Source organism: Anomaloglossus baeobatrachus, chromosome 6 (assembly GCF_048569485.1).
Source record: "Anomaloglossus baeobatrachus isolate aAnoBae1 chromosome 6, aAnoBae1.hap1, whole genome shotgun sequence".
In the NCBI taxonomy this organism is placed as follows: domain Eukaryota; kingdom Metazoa; phylum Chordata; class Amphibia; order Anura; family Aromobatidae; genus Anomaloglossus; species Anomaloglossus baeobatrachus.
In genome coordinates, this window is record NC_134358.1 from 343,683,462 (window position 1) to 343,707,197 (window position 23,736).

The 23,736-nt window shown below is 43.9% G+C and overlaps 1 protein-coding gene across 9 annotated transcripts in view; it reads left to right on the top strand.

The window, feature by feature from the left end:
* TRIO (trio Rho guanine nucleotide exchange factor) overlaps positions 1-23,736 on the top strand; it is a 3,493,742-nt gene that overhangs the window by 1,534,971 nt on the left and 1,935,035 nt on the right. For all 9 annotated transcript variants that reach the window (XR_012724343.1, XR_012724344.1, XR_012724345.1 and 6 more), the window contains one exon: positions 974-1,040. Coding sequence is in view for 6 of the 9 variants with exons in the window: in XM_075314973.1 (XP_075171088.1) it covers positions 974-1,040 (67 nt within the window). In the remaining 3 variants the exon portion in view is untranslated. The remainder of the gene's footprint in view (positions 1-973; positions 1,041-23,736) is intronic.

A 23,736-nucleotide genomic window follows, 5' to 3' on the forward strand; every position in this document is an offset into this window, starting at 1 on the left:
TGCTTGCAATCACAGAAGCTGTGTGTGTCAATATTGATGTAAAAATAAATTAATAAAAAAATAGGTATAGGATCTCACCATAATATGATAACCAGCAAAGATAAAGCATACGGCTACAGGCTGCAACCATGTGCATTATCTTGGCTCTGTACAAAATAAGAGGGACTGCATGCGGCTTTTGTTTTTGTTTTTTTTTTAATTGTTTAAATAAATAATTTAAAAAAAAGTGTGTAGTTCCCCCCCCCCCCAGTTTTGATACCCAGCCATGGTAAAGCCAACAGCTGGTGTTGGTATTCTCAGACTGGGGAGACCCATGTTTATTGGGCCCCCAGCCTAAAAATAGCAGCCTTCAGTCACCCAGGATTGTCGCATCCATCAGCATTCTGGAATGCTGTAAATAAGGGTTCACTGTTGGTGGCCGCAGCTCATAAGGCAAAAACCTGGTATCAGGTTCCCTTTAAATGCCACTCTGAATATCTGCAACCTTCAATACAGCGCACCAAACTATATGCAGTGGTGCGGAATATAATTTAAAAACAAAAAAAAGTGCTATAGAAATAATGCTCTCACAAACTGTAGTATATATATATATATATATATATATATATATATATATCATGCCTCCAAAATTGTAACGAAATAAACAAGCACCACACTCACTAAGTTACTAATAATACTACCTAGTGCCCCCTGCAAATCCTGTAATCTTCACCCGATCACCTGTGTAGTCTACTAACAAATAAATGTTTTTCACTGCACATAACAGCACAAATTTGTTTACTTTACTGTAAGGTCTAGTCATCAGGTATTAATAAGTAATGGAACCTGTGGGTTTTGTCAAATCCTTAACCTCAAATCATTCCACAAATATTGTCTATTACTACCATTAGTTAACATATACATTCTCTATATGGTTTTTTTTCCATGTTTATGAATTATTCAATGTTGTTAAAATCAATTTTATTGCTCTCAGTTATGTGTTACAGGAATTACTCGATTCAGAACGGGATTATGTGAAGGACCTCGGTTATGTGGTTGAGGTAATTAAGAAACACAATTGAAATTTCATATGTTTGAGGTATTTTTGAAACAAGGTTACCTTCCTTTATACTAAGACTGCTAATGTCTATGAAATAATGTAATGTCTATGAAAGTAAATGTCTGAATGAAAGTAATGTCTATGAAGTAATGTCTATGAAAAATAAAAAAAAGCTGCTCAATAATAATATTTGGCTCAATTCATCATAGCTTTAAAAAGTTGCAAAAGTTTGGCGCAACTCGAAACTTATAAAATATTGTGACTTTTGGTGCTCACTCCATTTTTGCCTGTCTCCGGTGAAGGGGGTAGAGCTGGGGCTGGATGGGGACGTTGCGAACCCCACTCATCAAATTCACTATGAGCATTCACTACTCCATAGATCGTAAATCTTAGTCCAGCAAGGATTGGAGTAGGATTTATGGTGAGGTGCACACTGGAATCAATGCCACTTATCTGACGCTCCTGATTCATGAAGAGGGCTGCTCCTGACTCATGAAGAGGCACACACCTCTTAATGAATCTGAAATGTCTCCAACACACCTACTCATCAAGACCACCTTGAACAATGCTGGTCTTAATGAAATGGGGCCTGGTTTTTAGAGAAAAAAAACAAACAAAAAAAAACATGTCTCACATCTTAATGGATGGTGCAGTAGAATGTTGCTCTTTGTATTGTAACCATGACCGTCTTTAACCTGTTTCTTTCTTACGCAGAGAACCTGGAAAATTTGATGTTGAATGAATGGTTTGTTTGTCAGGTTGCTATACGACGTTGAATGTTTGACGCGCATTAGAAAAGTGGTCAGTTTCTTGGTGGAAATACATATTTTCCTTTTTTTTAATTTTTCTATAACCTATTCAGAAATGTTACCTCAATTACATTTTAAGTTGTGCTGTAAAGTCACTTTATTGTGCACAATTTTACATGTACTACAATTTGTGCAGTCATAACCATTGGAAGCGAGTGATAACTTATAGGGTTATTCCCATAATTGCTTTTTATTTCACAATGCACAGTATCAGTAAAACTATAGTATAGTAAATATAGTTAAAGAAGAAGTCAAAATTTTTACTTGTGATCTATCCTAATTGCTATGTAATAGCTTGTAGATATATTAAAGGGGTTGTACACTGCTTGGACAACTGTGTCTCATCCTCATTGTTTGCCCCTTTAAAATGAAAAGCTAATACTCTGGTTCCAGCACTTGCGTTCCCGGGGCTGACAACCCTTCAAAATACTTCCTGTTTGCTGTCTTCTCCGATTTCCAGCTACCCTCTAGTCTTTATCTGGTACATATGACTAGAGATCAGATTAGCCTGCTCACAGGGTGGTAAAGACTGGTGAAAACTGCAGTTGGTAAGTATTATCACATACTTAAGCTGGGTTCACACATAGCGGCAGTGACAATGACGTCGCTGTTACGTCACCATTTTCTGTGACGTAACAGCGACCTTGTAAGTCGCTGTTATGGTCGCTTCTTAGCTGTCAAACACAGCAGAAGCAGCAGCCATCATAACGACATGCGTCGCTGTGCTACATGTGCAGAGAGCAGGGAGCCGCACACACTGCTTAGCGCTGGCTCCCTGCACTCCTAGCTACAGTACACATCGGGTTAATTACCCGATGTGTACTGCAGCTACATGTGCAGAGAGCAGGGAGCCGCGCACACTGCTTAGCGCTGGCTCCCTGCACTCCTAGCTACAGTACACATGGGGTTAATTACCCGATGTGTACTGCAGCTACATGTGCACTGAGCAGGGAGCGGCACACACTGCTTAGCGCTGGCTCCCTGCACTCCTATCTACAGTACACATCGGGTTAATTACCCGATGTGTACTGCAGCTACATGTGCACAGAGCAGGAGCCGGCACTGGCAGCGAGAGCGGCGGACGCTGGTAACAAAGGTAAATATCGGGTAACCAGGGAAAGGTCTTCCCTTGGTTACCCGATGTTTACCCTGGTTACAGCTTACCGCAGCTGCCAGATGCCAGCTCCTGCTCCTTGCTCGCTTCATTTCGTCGCTCTTTCGCTGTCACACACTGCGATGTGTGCGTCACAGCGGAAGAGCGACGACCAAAAAATGAAGCTGGACATTCAGCAACGACCGGCGACCTCACAGCAGGGGCCAGGTCGTTTCTGGATGTCACACACAGCGACAGCGACGGGACGTCGCTGCAACGTCACAGAAAATGATGACGTAGCAGCGACGTCGTTGTCGTCGTCGCTCTGTGTGACACCACCCTTACACTAGTACATAAATTACTGTAATACTGAAAATTTTCCTGTTGCCTGGAAAAGATGTTTGTAACACTCTTGTCACGGTGACAATAATGTGAGTTCTGGCAATAGAACATCACAGCATTTGGCAAAATGCTCACTGACATTCTATTGTTCCTACTGTTAGTATTCATTGCATTAGGTAGTTTTCCTGCGGGATTTTCATCTCTCCCCCTTTAGGACTCAGAAGAGCCCTACTTCCATCCAGCTGCTGATTATCAGTATTCTCCATGTGCTTAAATACTCCCAACTTTCTTGGACTTGTGCTGGTGATATTATTCAGTTTATTCTAGCTCTGGATAGAAGCAGGTGGCTTGCTCTGATCTCTGGTATTGTTGCTATAACTTTCCTGAGTCATCTGTGGATAACTAGTTCATGCACTTTTCCCCTGTGTGTCCTCCTTGTTTTCTTTAGTGGGGTTGATAGCGAGCTCATCTCATCCATTCCCTATTTAGGGCCCAGCACTAGGTATACCTAGGATCAGGTAACTGGCTCGGTACATAGGTGCGGAACCTATCTAGGGTGGTGAGAGACTCCAGAGCCCAGCGGTAGGTTTGGTCAGGGGTCACCATCTCCCCCTTCCCTAGGTACAGGGTTTCCCTTCCCTTTAGCTGTTCGCTTAGTACTTCCCTGTACCTAGAGTGACACCTTTTAAATCTTGTAGCACTGTAATTAAGTACTTTTGAGCTGGTTAGCACAACCACAGACTGTCATTTCAAGGAGATCTAACAATAGAAAGGGATAGTAACCAACCCCTTTTTAATAACACTGCACTGACAGACTTCATGCTTTTTAAAATAAAAAAAAATAAGGTTCAAAAATTTCCCTCTAAGTCTTGTGTGATCATTGTGTCCTCTGCCTGTAATTACATGAGGACAACTACAACATACAGTGCTGAGGCCTCCTAATTATTTACCTATTTGACCATTTCATTTAAGAATTATGCACACAGGTTCCTGGAATGGATGATCACCATTAATTTTTATTTCATTCACACCATGTACCGTATTTTTTCGGACTATAAGACACACTAGACCATAAGACGCACCCTGGTTTTAGAGGAGGAAAATAGGAAAATAAAATTTTAAACAAAAAATGTGGTCATGACATACTGTTATGGGGTGAGGATCTGCTACTGACACTGTTATGGGGGTAATGTCCCCAAATTCTCTACTAAGGTACCCCATTCTGGTTAGGATTCTCTTGCCTTGTATATCATACTGCTCATATACCCCCATCCATCCTGCTCATATACCCCCATCCATCCTGCTCATACACCCCCATCCATCCTGCTCATTTACCCCCATCCTGTTCATATACCCCCATCCATCCTGCTCATATACCCCCATCTATCCTGCTCATATACCCCCATCCTAATATATACTCCCCATCCTGCTGATAATATACCCCCATCCATCCTGCTCATAATAATATACCCCCATCCTGCTCATAATAATATACCCCCATCCTGGTATATGGCCTGTATCCTGTGGCACAAAAAAAAAAACAACATTTATACTCACCTTTCCTCACTCCCTGTAGCACCGATCAGCTTCCTCTCTGTCTTAGCTGCAGTGCCGCTGTGTGGAGCCGTCACCGTTGTCTGCAGCATCTGCGATGTTTTCCTGTCTGTGCCGGTCAGCTGATCTGTGTGGACACTAACGGCACGCACAGCGATGACTTCATCGCTGTGCTCACCGCTCTCTACACAGATCAGCTGACCGGCACAGACAGGAAAACATCGCAGTGCTGCAGGGGGACGGCTCCACACACGGTGACGGGGGAGTACACTGATTCACTGTATTCCGCGCTGATAATGATTCACAGGGGGCAGTGAATACAGCCGAACATGATCACTCCAGGCTGTAGTTGCCAGGTGTGATCATGTGGGCCGGCTGTTAATTATGCGCGCACCCCCCCGCCCAACCCCCCGCCCATCATCCCGCCCACCTGTCAGTGCCGGCTTCAGCGCTGAGATGATGGGCGGGAGGATGGGTGTGCATATGAAATGAGCAGGTCCACGTGGTCATGGCAGGCTGCTGCAGCCTGCTCGTGCCCCCGATGACCCGCTCCACCGCAGCACCCTCATTCCCCGTAGCCACATTCAGACCATAAGACGCACCCCCACTTTCACCATTTGGGGGTTAAAAAGTGCGTCTTATAGTCCAAAAAATACGGTATTCTATCTACAGTCATGGCCAAAAGTTTTGAGAATGCTACAAATATTAATTTTTAATGAAGAAAAAACAAAAAGCCAGCACCAAATGTGCACTACAGCACTAAATATTCCAAACTGTACTTATAAAAAATTTTTTGAGATTTTTGGCAAAAAATTGCAATTTCTTGAGCTGCTTCGCCACGTCACGGCAAATCTCATTTGAAGCAGTCCTACACTAAAATATTTTTATAAAATGTGCCATACGGCCTCACATATGAATAGTAGAACTGCTCTTAGCAGCACTCACCTGGTCTATTTCAATCCCGTACCCATGACTGAGTCATGGCTGTGGGCGGGACAGGTCCAAGCAAATGCTGCATGAAGTAAATAGCCTGTGGACAAAGCCTGATGACTTAATGTGAACAGTCACCAACCGCCAAAATCCAGACAGATGGAATACATCCCAAATTGGGGTGCATAGCGAGGTGGAGGTCAACCACCGACCAATTCAATGAAGAAAAAACAAAAAGCCAGCACCAAATGTGCACTACAGCACTAAACATTCCAAACTGTACTTATAAAAAATTTTTTGAGATTTTTGGCAAAAAATTGCAATTTCTTGAGCTGCTTCGCCACGTCACGGCAAATCTCATTTGAAGCAGTCCTACACTAAAATATTTTTATAAAATGTGCCATACGGCCTCACATATGAATAGTAGAACTGCTCTTAGCAGCACTCACCTGGTCTATTTCAATCCCGTACCCATGACTGAGTCATGGCTGTGGGCGGGACAGGTCCAAGCAAATGCTGCATGAAGTAAATAGCCTGTGGACAAAGCCTGATGACTTAATGTGAACAGTCACCAACCGCCAAAATCCAGACAGATGGAATACATCCCAAATTGGGGTGCATAGCAAGGTGGAGGTCAACCACCGACCAATTCAATGAAGAAAAAACAAAAAGCCAGCACCAAATGTGCACTACAGCACTAAACATTCCAAACTGTACTTATAAAAATTTTTTTGAGATTTTTGGCAAAAAATTGCAATTTCTTGAGCTGCTTCGCCACGTCACGGCAAATCTCATTTGAAGCAGTCCTACACTAAAATACTTTTATAAAATGTGCCATACGGCCTCACATATGAATAGTAGAACTGCTCTTAGCAGCACTCACCTGGTCTATTTCAATCCCGTACCCATGACTGAGTCATGGCTGTGGGCGGGACAGGTCCAAGCAAATGCTGCATGAAGTAAATAGCCTGTGGACAAAGCCTGATGACTTAATGTGAACAGTCACCAACCGCCAAAATCCAGACAGATGGAATACATCCCAAATTGGGGTGCATAGCAAGGTGGAGGTCAACCACCGACCAATTCAATGAAGAAAAAACAAAAAGCCAGCACCAAATGTGCACTACAGCACTAAACATTCCAAACTGTACTTATAAAAAATTTTTTGAGATTTTTGGCAAAAAATTGCAATTTCTTGAGCTGCTTCGCCACGTCACGGCAAATCTCATTTGAAGCAGTCCTACACTAAAATATTTTTATAAAATGTGCCATACGGCCTCACATATGAATAGTAGAACTGCTCTTAGCAGCACTCACCTGGTCTATTTCAATCCCGTACCCATGACTGAGTCATGGCTGTGGGCGGGACAGGTCCAAGCAAATGCTGCATGAAGTAAATAGCCTGTGGACAAAGCCTGATGACTTAATGTGAACAGTCACCAACCGCCAAAATCCAGACAGATGGAATACATCCCAAATTGGGGTGCATAGCAAGGTGGAGGTCAACCACCGACCAATTCAATGAAGAAAAAACAAAAAGCCAGCACCAAATGTGCACTACAGCACTAAACATTCCAAGCTGTACTTATAAAACATTTTTTGAGATTTTTGGCAAAAAATTGCAATTTCTTGAGCTGCTTCGCCACGTCACGGCAAATCTCATTTGAAGCAGTCCTACACTAAAATATTTTTATAAAATGTGCCATACGGCCTCACATATGAATAGTAGAACTGCTCTTAGCAGCACTCACCTGGTCTATTTCAATCCCGTACCCATGACTGAGTCATGGCTGTGGGCGGGACAGGTCCAAGCAAATGCTGCATGAAGTAAATAGCCTGTGGACAAAGCCTGATGACTTAATGTGAACAGTCACCAACCGCCAAAATCCAGACAGATGGAATACATCCCAAATTGGGGTGCATAGCAAGGTGGAGGTCAACCACCGACCAATTCAATGAAGAAAAAACAAAAAGCCAGCACCAAATGTGCACTACAGCACTAAACATTCCAAACTGTACTTATAAAAAAATTTTTGAGATTTTTGGCAAAAAATTGCAATTTCTTGAGCTGCTTCGCCACGTCACGGCAAATCTCATTTGAAGCAGTCCTACACTAAAATATTTTTATAAAATGTGCCATACGGCCTCACATATGAATAGTAGAACTGCTCTTAGCAGCACTCACCTGGTCTATTTCAATCCCGTACCCATGACTGAGTCATGGCTGTGGGCGGGACAGGTCCAAGCAAATGCTGCATGAAGTAAATAGCCTGTGGACAAAGCCTGATGACTTAATGTGAACAGTCACCAATCGCCAAAATCCAGATGCTCACTGACATTCTATTGTTCCTACTGTTAGTATTCATTGCATTAGGTAGTTTTCCTGCGGGATTTTCATCTCTCCCCCTTTAGGACTCAGAAGAGCCCTACTTCCATCCAGCTGCTGATTATCAGTATTCTCCATGTGCTTAAATACTCCCAACTTTCTTGGACTTGTGCTGGTGATATTATTCAGTTTATTCTAGCTCTGGATAGAAGCAGGTGGCTTGCTCTGATCTCTGGTATTGTTGCTATAACTTTCCTGAGTCATCTGTGGATAACTAGTTCATGCACTTTTCCCCTGTGTGTCCTCCTTGTTTTCTTTAGTGGGGTTGATAGCGAGCTCATCTCATCCATTCCCTATTTAGGGCCCAGCACTAGGTATACCTAGGATCAGGTAACTGGCTCGGTACATAGGTGCGGAACCTATCTAGGGTGGTGAGAGACTCCAGAGCCCAGCGGTAGGTTTGGTCAGGGGTCACCATCTCCCCCTTCCCTAGGTACAGGGTTTCCCTTCCCTTTAGCTGTTCGCTTAGTACTTCCCTGTACCTAGAGTGACACCTTTTAAATCTTGTAGCACTGTAATTAAGTACTTTTGAGCTGGTTAGCACAACCACAGACTGTCATTTCAAGGAGATCTAACAATAGAAAGGGATAGTAACCAACCCCTTTTTAATAACACTGCACTGACAGACTTCATGCTTTTTAAAATAAAAAAAAATAAGGTTCAAAAATTTCCCTCTAAGTCTTGTGTGATCATTGTGTCCTCTGCCTGTAATTACATGAGGACAACTACAACATACAGTGCTGAGGCCTCCTAATTATTTACCTATTTGACCATTTCATTTAAGAATTATGCACACAGGTTCCTGGAATGGATGATCACCATTAATTTTTATTTCATTCACACCATGTACCGTATTTTTTCGGACTATAAGACACACTAGACCATAAGACGCACCCTGGTTTTAGAGGAGGAAAATAGGAAAATAAAATTTTAAACAAAAAATGTGGTCATGACATACTGTTATGGGGTGAGGATCTGCTGCTGACACTGTTATGGGGGTAATGTCCCCAAATTCTCTACTAAGGTACCCCATTCTGGTTAGGATTCTCTTGCCTTGTATATCATACTGCTCATATACCCCCATCCATCCTGCTCATATACCCCCATCCATCCTGCTCATACACCCCCATCCATCCTGCTCATTTACCCCCATCCTGTTCATATACCCCCATCCATCCTGCTCATATACCCCCATCTATCCTGCTCATATACCCCCATCCTAATATATACTCCCCATCCTGCTGATAATATACCCCCATCCATCCTGCTCATAATAATATACCCCCATCCTGCTCATAATAATATACCCCCATCCTGGTATATGGCCTGTATCCTGTGGCACAAAAAAAAACCAACATTTATACTCACCTTTCCTCACTCCCTGTAGCACCGATCAGCTTCCTCTCTGTCTTAGCTGCAGTGCCGCTGTGTGGAGCCGTCACCGTTGTCTGCAGCATCTGCGATGTTTTCCTGTCTGTGCCGGTCAGCTGATCTGTGTGGACACTAACGGCACGCACAGCGATGACTTCATCGCTGTGCTCACCGCTCTCTACACAGATCAGCTGACCGGCACAGACAGGAAAACATCGCAGTGCTGCAGGGGGACGGCTCCACACACGGTGACGGGGGAGTACACTGATTCACTGTATTCCGCGCTGATAATGATTCACAGGGGGCAGTGAATACAGCCGAACATGATCACTCCAGGCTGTAGTTGCCAGGTGTGATCATGTGGGCCGGCTGTTAATTATGCGCGCACCCCCCGCCCAACCCCCCGCCCATCATCCCGCCCACCTGTCAGTGCCGGCTTCAGCGCTGAGATGATGGGCGGGAGGATGGGTGTGCATATGAAATGAGCAGGTCCACGTGGTTATGGCAGGCTGCTACAGCCTGCTCGTGCCCCCGATGACCCGCTCCACCGCAGCACCCTCATTCCCCGTAGCCACATTCAGACCATAAGACGCACCCCCACTTTCACCCAACATTTGGGGGTTAAAAAGTGCGTCTTATAGTCCAAAAAATACGGTATTCTATCTACAGTCATGGCCAAAAGTTTTGAGAATGCTACAAATATTAATTTTTACAAAGTCTACTGCTTACGTTTTTCTAATGGCAATTTGCATATACTCCAGAATGTCAAAGAGTGATCAGCTTAACAGCAATTACTTGCAAAGTCAATATTGGCTAAGAAAATGAACTTTAACCCCCAAAACACATTTCAACAGCATTGCATTCCTGCTTTAAAAGGAGCAGCTAACATTGTTTTAGTGATTGTTCCATTAACACAGGTGTGGGTGTTGATGAGGACAGGGCTGGCGATCAATCAGTCATGATTAAGTAAGAATGACACCACTGGACACTTTAAAAGGAGGCTGGTGCTTGGTATCATTGTTTCTCTTCAGTTAACCATGGTTATCTCTAAAGAAACACGTGCAGCCTTCATTGCTCTGCACAAAAATGGCCTAAGGCTAGGTTCACACACTGCGTTTTTTTGACGCTGCGTTTTTGTGCGTTTTTTGCGGCAAAAACTTCACAAAAACGCACCCGCGTAAAAAAAAATGCGGCAAAAAACGCACGCGTTTTTCCGCGATTTGGTGCGTTTTTTTGCTGCGTTTTGCTGCGTTTTTGCTCACTGCGTCTTTATGCGTTTTTTTATCAGTGAACAAAAAAAAAAGGTCTGATGTCATTTCCTTCTTCAATGTGTTCTTCATTCTCCACTAGTGTATGCAGAAGAGCAGACAGCTGCAGAACTACAAGGCTCAGCATACTCCATCCAATAGTGTATGCAGGAGAGCAGACAGCAGCTGCAGAACTACAAGGCTCAGCATGTTCCATCCAGGACTGTATGCTTGAGGGAGAGTCAGGGGGAGCAGACCTACAAGGCTCAGCATCCTCCATCCAATAGTGTATGCAGGAGAGCAGACAGCAGCTGTCGAACTACAAGGCTCAGCATCCTCCTTCCAGGACTGTATGCAGGATTTCTTTGCCTCCCCAAACAAAAAAAATGACGTGGGCTTCGCCATATTTTTGTATGCTAGCCGGGTACAGCAGGCAGGTACGGGCTGCCCCCAACCCCCAGCTGCCTATTTGTACCCGGCTGGGAACCAAAAATATAGGGAAGCCCTTTTTTTTAAAATTATTTCATGAATTTCATGAAATAATTTAAAAAAAAAAATGACGTGAGCTTCGCCCAATTTTTGAGTCCAGCCGGGTACAACTAGGCAGCTGGGGATTGGAATCCACAGTGCAGGGTTCCCATGCTTTCTGGGCACCCCCGCTGTGAATTGCAGTCCCGCAGCCACCCCAGAAAATGGCGCTTTCATAGAAGCGCCATCTTCTGGCGCTGTATCCAACTCTTCCAGCTGCCCTGATGCCGGGTGGCTCGCCGGGTAATAATGGGGTTAGGGCTAGCTGTATAGCTGGCCCTAAGCCCGAAATTCATGGTGTCACGCCAATATTAGACATGGCCACCATGAATTTCTAGTAAAGATCAAAAAAAAACACAACACACAGAAAAATATTTTTATTAGAAATAAAACACAACACAATTAGTGACTCCATCTTTATTGAAATAAAGAACCCCCCCTCTGCAGTAATCCTGGGTCAGGGTCCCGCGCCGTCCAATCCGGATCCAATATCATCTGATCGGTTTGCTGGAAGGCAAAGCGATCAGATGATGTGTCAGGATCAATTGCCTGAATCACATCACACATCAGCTGATCGTATAAAAGCCGTTTATACAATCAGCAGATGCATCGGTGCAAAAAAAATAAAAAATAAATAATACTCACTTATGTGCTGATTACCGGCAGCTCCTGGAGCGATGGGGCGGGAGTCTGATCCCGTCCGATAGCTGCAGGAGCTGCCGGTAATCAGGGATGAAGTCTCCTGACGCATCCGCTGATACCGGCCGGGCGCCCGCGTCACCGCGATACTTACGATCACCTGATGCGTCAGGTGACTGCATCAGGTGATCCATCGCCAGGTCCTGCATTCATCGGAGGTTTCCCGGCCGTCTGCACACAGCCGGAGCAGGGGTGGCGATACCGTGAGAGGAGATGGGAGCGGGCATGGCACCGGGACCCTGCAGACAGGTGAGTATAACTTTTTTTTTTTTTTTCGACTGTTAACTTTTGTTTTCGCAGCCGCTTCTACCTCCCGCCCAGACATGGCGCCGCACGACAGCATACATGCACAGGACGGGAGGTGGAAGCGGCGGTGACGGTACCGGGAGGATTCACGCTTCTGTGTTTACTGACACCTTACTACCCACCTCCTGCGTTTATAGCTGCGTTTTTGGTCTTAGAAATGCACCAAAACGCAGCTATTTGCGTTTCTCATTGCGTCTTTCAACATCCCATTGAACTCAATGGATGAAAAGCGCAGTGAAAAACGCGGGAATAATTGACATGCTGCGTTTTTGTGGCACCACAAAAACGCAGCTAAAAAAAAACGCTGTGTGCAGACAGCAAAAATGAAAACTCATAGACTTTGCTGGGGAAGCAAAGTCATGCAGTTTTCTGAGCAAAAACGCACCCGAAAACTGCGCAAAAACGCCGCGAAAAACGCACTGTGTGAAACTTACCCTAACAGTGAAGAGTATCGCAGCTACAAAGATTGCACCTCAGTCAACAATCTATCGCATCATCAAGAACTTCAAGGAGAGAGCTTCCATTGTTGCCAAAAAGGCTCCAGGGCGCCCAAGAAGGACCAGCAAACGCCAGGACCGTATCTTAAAACTGTTTCAGCTGCGGGATTGGACTACCAGCAGTGCCGAGCTAGCTCAGCAATGGCAGCAGGCTGGTGTGAGTGCTTCTGCGCGCACTGTGAGGCGGAGACTCTTTGAGCAAGGCCTGGTTTCAAGGAGGGCAGCAAAGAAGCCACTTCTCTCCGGAAAAAACATCAGGGACCGACTGATATTCTGCAAAAGGTACAGGGAGTGGACTGCTGAGGACTGGGGTAAAGTCATTTTCTCAGATCAATCCCCTTTTCGATTGTTTGGGACATCTGGAAAACAGCTTATTAGGAGAAGAAGAGGTGAGCGCTACCACCAGTCTTGTCTCATGCCAACTGTTAAGCATCCTGAAATGATTCATGTGTGGGGTTGCTTCTCGGCCAAGGGAATCGGCTCACTCACAGTCTTGCCTAAAAACACAGCCATGAATAAAGAATGGTACCAGAGTGTCCTCCAAGAGCAACTTCTCCCAACTGTCCAAGAGCAGTTTGGCGCCCAACAATGCCTTTTCCAGCATGATGGAGCACCTTGCCATAAAGCAAAGATGATCACTAAATGGCTCATAGAACAAAACATAGAGATTTTGGGTCCATGGCCTGGAAACTCCCCAGATCTTAATCCCATTGAGAACTTGAGGGCAATCATCAAGAGACGGGTGGACCAACAAAAACCAACAAATTCTGGCAAAATGCAAGCATTGCTTATGCAGAAATGGAAAGCTATCAGTCAGGATTTGGTCCAGAAGTTGATTGAGAGCATGCCAGGGAGAATTGCAGAGGTCCTGAAGAAGAAGGGTCAACACTGCAAATATTGACTTGCTGCATTAAATCATTCTAACTGTCAATATAACCTTTTGGTACTCATAATATGATTGCAATTATATTTCTGTATGTGATGTAAACATCAGACAAACACAATTAAAAACCAGAGGGCAACAGATCATGTGAAAAAATAATTTTGGTGTCATTCTCAAAACTTTTGGCCATGACTGTACTTTTTATGGTATGATCTGTGCCTAACATGGTGACCGTACCACAGGAAACAGAGTCCGGGTTTGTGTTTTCGTCTAATAGCAATCTGAATCCTCTCTGCCATTAGAAATCGAAATTTTATACATGCTGCAATGTTTAAAAAGGTTGGTTAATCCTATGATAGCATTCCCTCTTAGTTTAATTCTATGATAATATTCCCTATCAATTTAAAATATTGTGCACAATAGTTCTACTTTTAATAGAGAAAAAAAAGTTAAGCTTAATTTTTAAGTGGTGTTGGAATAATCTGTCACCTCTACATTCTTTGCATAGTTAAATGTCTACATTTTAACAAAATTTAAACCCCCCTTTAAAAAGTAAATCATAGATTTTATATATATATATATATATATATATACTAGAAGGTGGCCCGATTCTATGCATCGGGTATTCTAGAATTTACGTATTGTGTAGTTCATGTATGATTTTTGTTATATATATATATATATATATATATATAGATGTTGTTGTGTGTAGTTACCAAGTGTTTGTGTAGGGCGCTGTACATGTTCTGGGTGTTGTCTGGGTGTGGCGGGGGGTGAGAGCGGTGTTGTATGTGTGTTGCGTGTGTTGCGTTGTTTGTGGAGCGCTGTGTGTCTGTAGCGTTGTGTGTGTGTGTGTGTTGCGCGGTTTGTGTGTGTGTGGTGTGTTTTGGGGGGAGGTATGTTTTGTGCAATGTGTGTGTTGTGCGGTATGTGCGTATATTTGTGTGTGCAGCGGTGTTTGTGTGTTGGGTGTTGTGTGTGTGCAGCGTTGTCTGTGTGTGTGGGTGTCTGTGTAGGGCAGTTGTTTGTGGTTCCCAGTGTGTGTGTGGTGTGTTGTGCAGTGCGCACGCGCGTGTGTGTGTGTGTGTGTGTTGGGGGGAGGTGTGCACTTCCCATCGTGCTCCATCCCCCATGCAGCGCACTCCCCATCGTGCTCCATCCCCCATGCAGCGCACTCCCCATCGTGCTCCATCCCCTATGCTGCGCACCCCCCATCGTGCTCCATCTCCCATGCTGCGCACTCCCAAACGTGCTCCATCCGCCATGCTGCGCACTCCCAAACGTGCTCCATCCGCCATGCTGCGCACTCCCAAACGTGGTCCATCCGCCATGCTGCGCACTCCCAAACGTGCTCCATCCGCCATACTCCGCACTCCCAAACGTGCTCCATCCGCCATGCTGCGCACTCCCAAACGTGGTCCATCCGCCATGCTGCGCACTCCCAAACGTGCTCCATCCGCCATGCTGCGCACTCCCAAACGTGCTCCATCCATCATGCTGCGCACTCCCAAACGTGCTCCATCCGCCATGCCGCGCACTCCCAAACGTGGTCCATTCGCCATGCTGCGCACTCCCAAACGTGCTCCATCCGCCATGCTGCGCACTCCCAAACGTGCTCCATCCCCCATGCTGCGCACCCCCCATCGTGCTCCATCCCCCATGCTGCACCAGCATCAGCCTCTCTACCCGCAGCATCAGCCTCTCTGCCCGCAGCATCAGCCTCTCTCCTCCCAGCATCAGCCTCTCTACCCGCAGCATCAGCCTCTCTGCCCGCAGCATCAGCCTCTCTCCTCCCAGCATCAGCCTCTCTACCCGCAGCATCAGCCTCTCTCCTCCCAGCATCAGCCTCTCTCCTCCCAGCATCAGCCTCTCTGTCCCCAGCATCAGCCTCTCTGTCCCCAGCATCAGCCTCTCTCATCCCAGCATCAGCCTCTCTCCTCCCAGCATCAGCCTTTTCTGTCCCCAGCATCAGCCTCTCTCCTCCCAGCATCAGCCTTTTCTGTCCCTAGCATCAGCCTCTCTCCTCCCAGCATCAGCCTCTCTCCTCCCAGCATCAGCCTCTCTCCTCCCAGCCTACCCCAGCCTCAGCCTCCCCCAGCATCAGCCTCTCTCCTCCCAGCATCAGCCTCTCTCCTCCCAGCATCAGCTTCTCTCCTCCCAGCATCAGCCTTTTCTGTCCCCAGCATCAGCCTCTCTCCTCCCAGCCTACCCCAGCCTCAGCCTCCCCCAGCATCAGCCTCCCCCAGCATCAGCCTCTCTCCTCCCAGCATCAGCCTCTCTCTTCCCAGCATCAGCCTCTCTCCTCCCAGCCTACCCCAGCCTCAGCCTCCCCCAGCATCAGCCTCTCTCCTCCCAGCATCAGCCTCTCTCCTCCCAGCCTACCCCAGCCTCAGCCTCCCCCAGCATCAGCCTCTCTCCTCCCAGCATCAGCCTTTTCGGTCCCCAGCATCAGCCTCTCTCCTCCCAGCCTACCCCAGCCTCAGCCTCCCCCAGCATCAGCCTCTCTTCTCTCAGCCTCCCCATCCCAGCCTTCCCCAGGATCAGCCTCTCTCCTCCCAGCCTCCTCCAGCACGCCGTGCTCCTCTGCCGACACTCACAGATCCGATCGCATACACTCACACACACACACTCACACACACCCGATCGCATACACTCACACACCTGATCGCATACACTCACGCACACACACTGATGATATTGCACATACGCGCTCACACTCACAACATCCGGAGATACCACATGCTTCTGGCCATGTGATCCTCCGGCAGGTCCTGGAAGCTCACAGCACAGTATCGCCGCCGAGAAGCAAGCGATATCCCAGGATGTTGTGAGTGTGTGGATGCGATGTGATGTGTGTGTGAGGTGTGTGTGAGAGTGAGTGTGATCTGATGTGTGTGTGTATGTGTGTGTATGTGTGCTGTTATGTGTGTGCGTGTGTGTATGTTCCGCCGCTGCAGGACCTTGATGCGCTGGTAACTATGCTACCATGGTTACGAGCGTATCTCGTCCCCCGCTCGTACGAGAGCCCACACCAGCATACGCCGGCCAGCCCCAGCAATGCGAGGGCATGTGTCGGCTGGGTTGGCGGCGTACGCTGATGTGGGCTCCCGGGGGTACAGTACTCACCTGGGAGTCGTGGCTCCGTGACCGTGTCGGTTCGGGGAATGCGTGGGGGGGCGGGGCCAGAGCTAGCGTGCATTGCGTGAGGGGGGCGGGGCATGGCCGAGTTGCCAATGCCTGCAGGGTGCCGGGCGAGAGGCCAATCTGTGGGGGGGCGGAGCCTGGACGAGCGGCCGGCCAATCCGTGTGGGGGCGCAGCCTGGGCAAGCGGCCAATCCGTGCGGGGGGGCGGGGCCATGGCGAGCCCAGCGGCCAATCAGCTTTGTGTCACCGTAAGGACACAATTTTGGAGCAAGACAGACAGACAGACAGACAGAATAAGGCAATTATATATATATATATATATATATAGTACTTTGCGAAAGTATTTGGCCCCCTTGAATTTTTCAACCTTTTCCCACAATTCACGCTTCAAACATAACGATAAAATATTAAAGTTTTATGGGGAAGAATCAACAACAAGTGGGACACAATTGTGAAGGTGAACGATATTTATCGCTTATTTTAAATTTTTGTAAAAAATAAAAAAAAATAAAATTGGGGCGTGCAATATTATCCGGCCCCTTTACTTTCAGTGCAGCAAACTCACTCCAGAAGTTCATTGAGGATCTCTGAATGATCCAATGTTGTCCTAAATGACTGATAATGATAAATAGAAGTCACCTGTGTGTAATCAAGTCTCTGTATAAATGTTCCTGCTTTGTGATAGTCTCAGTGTTCTGTTTAACGCACAGAGAGCATCATGAAGACCAAGGAACACAACAGGCAGGTCCGTGATACTGTTGTGAAGAAGTTTGCAAAAAGATTTCCAAAACTCTAAACATCCCAAGAAGCATTGTGCAAGCGATCATATTGAAATGGAGAGTATCATACCACTGCAAATCTACCAAAACCTGGCCGCCCCTAAAAATTTCATGTCAAATAAGGAGAAGACTGATCAGAGATGCAGCCAAGAGGCCTATGATCACTCTGGATGAACTGCGGAGATCTACAGCTGAGGAGGGAGAGTCTTTCCATAGGACAACAATCAGTCGAACACTGAACAAATCTGGCCTTTATAGAAGAGTGGCAAGAAGATAGCCATTTCTCAAATATATCCATAAAAAGTGTTGTTTAAATTCTGCTACAAGACACCTGGGAGACACACCAAACATGTGCTCTGGTCAGATGAAACCAAAATTGAACTATTTGGGCACAATGCCAAACAATATGTTTTGCATAAAAGCAACACAGCTCATCAACCTGAACACACCATCCCCACTGTCAAACATGGTGGTGGCAGCATCATGGTTTGGGCCTACTTTGCTTCAGCAGGGACAGGGAAGATGGATGGAGCCAAATACAGGACCATTCTTGAAGAAAACCTGTTAGAGTCTGCAAAAGACCTGAGACTAGGATAGAGATTTGTCTTCCACCAAGACAATGATCCCAGACATAAAGAAAATTCTACAATGGAATGGTTCACAAATAAACGTATTCAGGTGTTAGAATGGCCAAGTCAAAGTCCAGACCTGAATCCCATAGAGAATCTGTGGAAAGAGCTGAAGACTGCTGTTCACAAACGCTCTCCATCCAACCTCACTCGGCTTGAGCTATTTGCAAAGGAAGAACGGGCAAGAATTTCAGTCTCTCGATGTGCAAAAGTAATCGAAAAATACCCCAAAACGACTTGCAGCTGTAATTGCAGCAAAAGATGGTGCTACAAAGAATTAACTTAAAGAGGCTGAATAATATTTCACGCCTCAATTTTCAGTTTTTTATTTTTACAGAAATTTAAAATAAGCAATAAATATCGTTCACCTTCACAATTGCGTCCCACTTGTTGTTGATTCTTTACCATAACATTAAAATTTCTATCTTTATGTTTAACCCCTTCAGCCCCCGCACACTTTCCGTTTTTGTATTTTTGTTTTTTGCTCCCCTTCTTCGTTTTTTATTTGTCTGTCAATCTTGCCATATGAGGGCTTGTTTTTTGCGGGATGAGTTGTACTTTTAAATGAAACCATAGGTTTTACCATATAGTGTACTGGAAAACAGCAAAAAAATTCTAATTGTGGAAAAACTGCAAAAAAAAGTGTGATCGCACAATAGTTTTTGGGATGTTTTATTCACCGTGTTCACTATATGGTAAAACTGATGTATCTATGTGATGCCTCAGGTCGGTGCGAGTTTGCAGACACCAAACATGTATAGGTTTACTTGTATCTAAGGGGTTAAAAAAATCACAAGTTTGTCCAATAAAAGTGGCGCACGTTTTGCGCCATTTTCCGAAACACGTAGCGTTCTCATTTTTCAGAATCTATGGCGACGGCTTATTTTTTATGTCTCGAACTGACGTTTCTAATGGTACCATTTTTGCGCAGATGCTACGTTTTGATCGCCTGTTATTGCATTTTGCGTAAAACATGCGGCGACCAAAAAACGTAATTTTGGCGTTTGGAATTTTTTTGCCACTACGCCGTTTACCAATCAGATTAATTGATTTTATATTTTGATAGATCGGGCATTTCTGAATGCGGCGATACCAAATGTGTATGTTTATTTTTTTTTAACCCTTTAATTTTCAATGGGGTGAAAGGGGGGTGACTTTTAGGTTTTTTTTTATTTTTTAAAACTTTTTTTTTCCTTTTTTTTTTATTTTACTAGTCCCCCTAGTGGGCTATAGCAATCAGCAATCCGATCGCTCTGATCTATCTGCTGATCACAGCTATACAGCTGTAAACAGCAGATACGGTCACTTCCTGCTTCACTGGCCTACGGGCCGAGTGAAAACGAAAGTGACTCGTCATAGCTGCAGGCGTCATCACATGACCCAGTGCTACCATGGCAACCACCGAGAGTCACGTGATCGCGCACGTGGCTTCCGGTGGGGGCAGCGGTAAGTGAAAATCATGGCCGCGTGCATATAGATCTCGCTGCCAGACTTTGGCAGCAAGATTTAAGGGGTTAAATGTTGCGAGTGGAAGTGATTCCACTAGCAACATGCAGGCACACATGTCAGCTGTTGAAAACAGCTGATATGTGTGCCTACCGCCGCAGGGGGCGGGGCTTAACGTGAAACGCTCCATGACGGATAGATCCATCAAAGGTCGTGAAGGGGTTAAAGCCTGAAATGTGGGAAAAGGGTGAAAAATGCAAGGGGGCCGAATACTTTCGCAAGGCACTGTATTTATATATACAGCTCTGCAAAAATTAAGAGACCACTGCAACATTTTCAGTTTTTCAGATTTTTCTCTATATAGGTATATTTGTGAATTGTTGTGAGTAAAATGTGAATTGTTCTTTTCTTCTATAAACTACTGACAATGTCTCTGAATTTCCAAGCAATAAATTTTGTATTTATTTTCTGAAAATGAGAAATGGTCAAAATAACAAAAAAACTGCATTGCTTTCAGACCTCAAATAATGCAAAGAAAACAAGTTCAGAATCATTTAGAAACAACAATTTTACCTTCTGAAGAGTTCAGAGATCAATATTTTGTGGAATAACCATGATTTTTAATCACAGCTTCTATGCGTATTGACATACTTTCCACCAGTCTCTAACACTGCTTTTGGGTGACCTTATGCCACTCCTGGCCAGAAGAATGAGGTGTACTCTGGTTGGAATTCAACCGACACTGGGAACGACATGTAGAGAAGCTGATTTTTATAATACTGTGTAGTTGTCTCTTCGTTTTTTTGTTTTTGCCAAAACTGTATAAATATCTATCTATCTATCTATATGTATATATATATAAATAATCAAAATTTCATACAAATCCACGTTAAATTATAATGATAATCAAAAAATACCTCAAAAAGGAATAGGTGTCTTTTTAACTTTAAAAATAATTTTTTATTCAGAAATTTTAGTTAAAATTGCACCAAGTACATATTTATAAACACTAATAAAAAGGACTGGATCAAATACCCATAATGGAGCAGCAGCGGTTAAACCAAAAGTTACAACCTCTTAATTGTTAGACCAAATTGTATGTAATACCATAATTTTAAAGTTTTTCAAAAAATAGAGCATAAAGTGCAAAGTGCTTCTTCATTATATATAACGCTGAGTAATTATGGTAAGAAAGGCATTTAAGTGAAAAAAGGCTATTATAATACAAGTGCCGGTAAATCGCAATAAATATTGCTGAATACAAAATACCTTAAAGATGGTCAGGGTTGTTCAGTGTGCCGCATATATCCCGACGCGCGTTTCAGCGTACTTTCTTCAGGGGATGCTGAGAGGGAATGAGGCTAGGGTTCTTAAATACCCTGTTTGATTCACTAGTGACCGCCCATAACGGGGAACAGCTGCTAGTTCCGATAACGGGATTTTAGCGGTGCTTGCATATCATGACATCCATCACTAAGTGAGATCACTGCCCGCCGGACATGAAGCACATGGCAGGCCGGGTCGTCAAGGCAACAGACGACTCGGGATGTCAGCGCTCCTGCTCGCCGGCGGAAAGCAGAGATCAGTGAATGGAGCATGTATGAAATGCACACTCTCCCGTAATCTAGAAGACAGCGTGTTGGAAATTCGTGCCATTAAGTAAGATATATAAGAATTACCAGAAATACAATGTGTAATTTATAATATGTGAGAGCTATTATCTAAATAATAATTGTGAAGTGTGAGAGGTATGTAAATTAGTGAGGGAAAAACAAATTTTTTGAAATGTGAAACAGCTTTGGTCTTGGAAAAGATTATTTAAATATTAACTAATGATGAATTAGTGATGATGTTAATATACATATCAAAGCGTGAACGTGCCAAAGTGTCACTTTTGCGATACATTCTAGTCCTTACTGAATATTATAGATATTTCCTACAAAGGAAAATTAGTAATAACAATGAAGTGCATGTCAGAGCAAAAAAGTGCCAAGTAAACAATTTTGTGATACTTTACAAAAAATGATGACAGTGAAAAAATAAAAATAAAAATAAAAAAGTGAAATGTCCATATTTGTTTAAGAACCCATGAAAATAATCACGAGCTCCCTGCTGTCCTCAGATTACTATTAATGTCTTCTTTTTGTTCTTTTCCTTCTTTTTCATTGTTGGTTGATTTTCTTGAAGCATAAGCAGCCGGAAATTCTATTCAATAGCGAGTCACCCGAATAAATGGACGGTGAGTAAATTCTATAAATAAATAAATTCAATTAATTTTTATTCATTAAAAATTGCAAGATAAGACTAAAACCCTATAAAGAATACAAATAACCCCCCCTAAAAGAATGTCTTATCCAAAACAATTTGATTTCATTATATAGTTATGATCAAACTTGAATGCAAATGTGCATAAGCGGGATTGCGCCCCTATTTGAAAGCGCCCATGCAAATGCACATATACAAACACGCATATACGATATCTTCACCAGCTATAAAAAAATGTATATTTCATCCCTACAGAAATGCCCCGAAACCAAAATTCTCATTTAAACCCCGTGGAGCAACACTATTTAGTCTGTAAATCCATTTACTCTCTGTGCGGGCTAATGTTTTATTATTTAGATAATAGCTCTCACATATTATAAATTACACATTGTATTTCTGGTAATTCTTATATATCTTACTTAATGGCACGAACTTCCAACACGCTGTCTTCTAGATTACGGGAGAGTGTGCATTTCATACATGCTCCATTCACTGATCTCTGCTTTCCGCCGGCGAGCAGGAGCGCTGACATCCCGAGTCGTCTGTTGCCTTGACGACCGGCCTGCCATGTGCTTCATGTCCGGCGGGCAGTGATCTCACTTAGTGATGGATGTCATGATATGCAAGCACCGCTAAAATCCCGTTATCGGAACTAGCAGCTGTTCCCCGTTATGGGCGGTCACTAGTGAATCAAACAGGGTATTTAAGAACCCTAGCCTCATTCCCTCTCAGCATCCCCTGAAGAAAGTACGCTGAAACGCGCGTCGGGATATATGCGGCACACTGAACAACCCTGACCATCTTTAAGGTATTTTGTATTCAGCAATATTTATTGCGATTTACCGGCACTTGTATTATAATAGCCTTTTTTCACTTAAATGCCTTTCTTACCATATTTACTCAGCGTTATATATAATGAAGAAGCACTTTGCACTTTATGCTCTATTTTTTGAAAAACTTTAAAATTATGGTATTACATACAATTTGGTCTAACAATTAAGAGGTTGTAACTTTTGGTTTAACCGCTGCTGCTCCATTATGGGTATTTGATCCAGTCCTTTTTATTAGTGTTTATAAATATGTACTTGATGTAATTTTAACTAAAATTTCTGAATAAAAAATTATTTTTAAAGTTAAAAAGACACCTATTCCTTTTTGAGGTATTTTTTGTTTATCATTATAATTTAAGGTGGATTTGTACGAAATTTTGATTATTTATTCCTATTTTCTGTTTGCATAGCAGAATTATTTTTCGTTCCCAAAATGTGGAAAATGGATATGAAAACCAGAGAATTAAACTGGAAAATTAAAGCTACGAATCTTTTTGGACAGGGGTCTGCCCATGATTTTAATGAATTGTCTTTATCCAATAAAGAGATTATCAAATCCTATAAAAATGCTTTGCATAGAAAAACCAGAATGTGGTGGACGATAACCACATTGGATAGTTATATCTCACGCAAAATTATACCAAGGGGTTTGAGAATCCAACTCTTCCCGACTTTTGAATTAAAAAATGAAAACCTTTTACAGAAATGGATAGAAACCGCTAATAATTGTTCCCTTGCTTTTTTACAAATTATTAATGAACACAATAATCAGGCTTTACAGGAAATTGAAGAAGATATTAGTAAAATTGAAGCCGCTTTGCAGAATAACATGGATAAAGAAACTTTTGAAAATCATAGTAAAGAAATTGACAAGGACCTAGAAAAGTGGGAGCAGGATTTCAGCACTAACAAGAAGAAAAAATTCTCTAGGGACATCCAAGATTATGAGAATAAAAGAA